Source organism: Sphaeroforma arctica (assembly GCF_001186125.1).
Source record: "Sphaeroforma arctica JP610 unplaced genomic scaffold supercont1.1010, whole genome shotgun sequence".
Lineage (NCBI taxonomy): Eukaryota > Ichthyosporea > Ichthyophonida > Sphaeroforma > Sphaeroforma arctica.
In genome coordinates, this window is record NW_014039548.1 from 1 (window position 1) to 3,527 (window position 3,527).

General features: G+C 44.0%; 1 protein-coding gene across 1 annotated transcript; it reads right to left on the reverse strand.

The window, feature by feature from the left end:
• Positions 1-112: 112 nt before the first annotated feature.
• On the reverse strand, positions 113-3,316 carry SARC_09652 (hypothetical protein; the record flags this gene model as incomplete). Its single annotated transcript, XM_014296322.1, has 3 exons — positions 2,630-3,316; positions 2,202-2,351; positions 113-1,911 (listed from the first exon to the last, which is right to left on the reverse strand). Exons 1-3 carry the CDS (start codon positions 3,243-3,245, stop codon positions 113-115), a joined length of 2,565 nt encoding a protein of 854 aa, XP_014151797.1. The 5' UTR covers positions 3,246-3,316.
• Positions 3,317-3,527: the final 211 nt, after the last annotated feature.

Below are 3,527 nucleotides of genomic sequence, written 5' to 3' on the forward strand. Positions count from 1 at the left end.
CTGGTTGAGAAACGGTAAAAGAAGGGAACTAAGATTAGAATCAAGAATGATAAAGTAACCGTAGAAACGAAATAAAATGGATCACAACAATTATATTAGAGCTGCGGTATGGCTAGACAAGCAGAAATGCAGACTTTGCATTACATACCATACTGTCGACCTCGCTCTCTACCGGTCCCTGATGCGCTACCATCGTGTTGTTGAGGACATAGGTACCATTTCCCGGCAGATAAATGTCAATCGAATTCGTCAACCAATGTGTGGTTAGCGCACCGGTATATAGACACACGATGGTGGTGATGAAAAGCGTTGCACTGAGAAGTTTTGTCCAATTCCGGCTCATACTCTGCACGCCGGCCGTTATCATGTGCTCTGAGTAGAACAAATAGAAAAGAAACGACAATATTTGCTGACATAGAGCCATTCCCACCAGACCAAGAGTCAATATCATCAATGCATTCATTTGCTCGGTCCAGATGAACACACCAGCAACCAAAACGTTAGCCACCATGACGATGAGAAGAATGAGTAAACCCATAAGCCGATGCTTTCGCTTCGTCGATAATGTCCTGCGTTGCCTGTTCTTCTTACCCGCCTTCTTCGCAACCCTATCGTCAGCTGCGGATACCATTCGAGTCTGTGACGCGATATCCGCTGAGGAAAACTCGTTATACTTAACTTTCGACAAGTCTATCTTGTCTCCTTTTGCTATCTTTGTACCGTTCTCGATTTTTGTCTTGGCAGAAGTTATCGGAACCACATAGTCTCTCGATCCAAAGGTAGATGAAGATTGCCAGGAATTCACCTCGGACGACTGCGTATCCACGCTTTCGCTCCTATCAAACCGACTATCAATTTTAGGATGGGCATCGTCCGCCATTTTTTTCTTTGCAGGATACCCCGCCGATGTTGAATTCGCTGCTGTATCTGTAACAACCTCAATTGACTCCTTATTCTCCGAACTCGACGATGATGGTCGATTGCCCCACGACAAATCCCATATCCGACAATATGAATAGGCCGAAAAGTATGGCAGGAACGTCGGCAAAAACAGGAAGAACTGGAAAAAGGAAAACAGCATCATAACGAAAACGTCTAGACTGTGTAAAAGTGCCAGGAAGAACGGAAAGAAGACCACCAGCAACAGCACCACAATCGTCATGACGTCTTTGTTGGCGAACGACACGACAACATTGGCAACAATGACTGAAAAAGTGACGGTATTCCAGATTAGGAGATATTCGTAGAATGATCGGACGAACTTGTGGAAAAAATGCAGTCCGCAGAAAATAATGTACATGCACAGGCTGATGCCTGCTACCGTCAAGGCAATCGTCCTGCTCCATTCAGCCCCTCCTATATGAAGCGTGTCAACAGAGAAGCATATCAGCGTGGCAAAGATACCCGGTGATAGTGCCGTCACGCCAAATAAGAGGGTTTGTATTAGCAGTTGACTGTATATCATGAGCTTGAACCCCAGTCTGTGCGGACCACGGAATAGGATACCGGGCGATGCGAACAACAAGAATATATAGCAGGCCATTGTTCCGTTGATCCACCGTCGACGCTGGGTTATAAATGATTTGATGTCGGTCTCGGCTTCGGTGTAAAACACGGCCATCGGAACCCATCTCGTGTACTTTCCTGTCATCAAGCAAACAGCATAACTCAATATGCGATCTTCTGCAAGCAGTAGGTTGCCCTTGATGAGCCCGTCCTCGGCTGAGATGTTGTTAATGTAGTTGATGTAGTAGTCCATCGGAGCTCCTCCACAGTCACTCATGCGCCAAAGACCGGCGGGTCCAGGAATGACAGGAAGCATGCCCATGAGCGAGAATGCTCCCAAGAAACTAGATATTGACGCCTCGTAATCGTAAGACTGCACGGCACGATACCACATTTGCATCAAGCCTTTGTGAAGTAAAACAGAGAGACAGCAGGTACATGTTTAGCTAAATGAATCATACGGTGAGATCTTAGCTCGTTGAAGTAGATAGAGAGACATCAGGGTGGAGACATGGGTGTAGATATAGTCTTATATGTTCTGTTAGAAAGCTATGGTGAAGGGTATAATGCTAGGTAGGGAATATTTAATTATAGCCAAAGATACATAAATAGAATTAACCCACTTTTCAAAAAAAAATAGTTTGTCAATGTCATTGAATTTCACTATAACTATTGGAGATATATATTGTGCTCACCTTCAGTTCGTAGACTTTGCATAGTCGAAGACATTACTCTTTGTCGCCCGGTAACTGCACTAACTTCAGGATGCGTCGAAAGGTACTGAATAAGGTAATATAGGCAACCGTTTGCATACAGAGTACCGCAGTCTGTAGCGAAAGCATAGTCTGTACAGGGATAAAAGGGATACGTCAGTAATTATATAGTATATGTGTAGATAAAATTTCGAATAAAAAGAACGTAGACACTTCTCTCATTATGACAACAAGACCACAGCTCTGAACACTCAATGTGCACGTGGAGTTCTAGTACATACATAATTATAGAGTATGCGATTGGGTGGAATTCAGGAGTTCGGGAAGCAATGAGATTTAGTCGATTTGGACATATTCTCAAAAATCAAGCTTATCGGACAAGTGTTTTTAACTGATGGAAGTCGACCTACCAACTTCATATTCACGGCAATAGGCCACGAAAAACCACTCGTGAGAATTTGTTTTTCTTCGATTCTGCCCCTTGATGAGAAAAGTGAGGCGGAGATGTTTCCCAGGTGCAATCTCTACCAATCCGTGACTACTATCAGCATCATCGTTGGCAGCCGCGTGAAGTACCGTTATATACTCTGTATCCTCACTCATGTACATTTTGTCGGCCCACTCATTCGTCTTGTACAACGACGAAATGTATTCCACCATGGTTGGGTCGGCCATGAGAATTCCGTCCATCACGGCCAGATACAGAAATTCCACACCCAGGTCGCCACATTCTACTTGTTGATCGTACAGACTCTCAAGAGTTCGCTCAAGTTCTGCTTTCCCCTCGTTAAAAAATGGAATAACGACACCGACTACTGTTTCGCTTTGACGCGTACGTGGTGGAAAGTATTTGCAATTCTTCAAGGGTAGAAGTGTATCATAGTCAGTGGCAACTGCATAGTTACGTGGCGATGGCCTCGGTCGGACAACCGGCGGTGACCTCCTGTAATCATCACTCGAGGAGTCATCTGAAATTGTAAGGGATTGGGGAGATGCGTATGACATCTCTATACTTGGACTCAGCATTGTACTGTATATTTTTTGTAAGCGAAGCGGACGCCTAAATAGCGCGGGGAGAAATCGATACTCTTTTAGAGTGATCACTTGCGTTGTGATTCTCCAGATGTGCATAGTACTTTTATTTAAAAAAACCGTTCATTCATCCAACCGCCAGTATGACGAATTTCTTCAGATTTGCTTACAATGACTTTCCCCGATGAATAAAAAGAATGGCAAGCACACCTTCAACAATTTTTTAGAATACATCTCTCGACCTGTTTGTCTGCTTCATGATTTCGATCTTTCAAT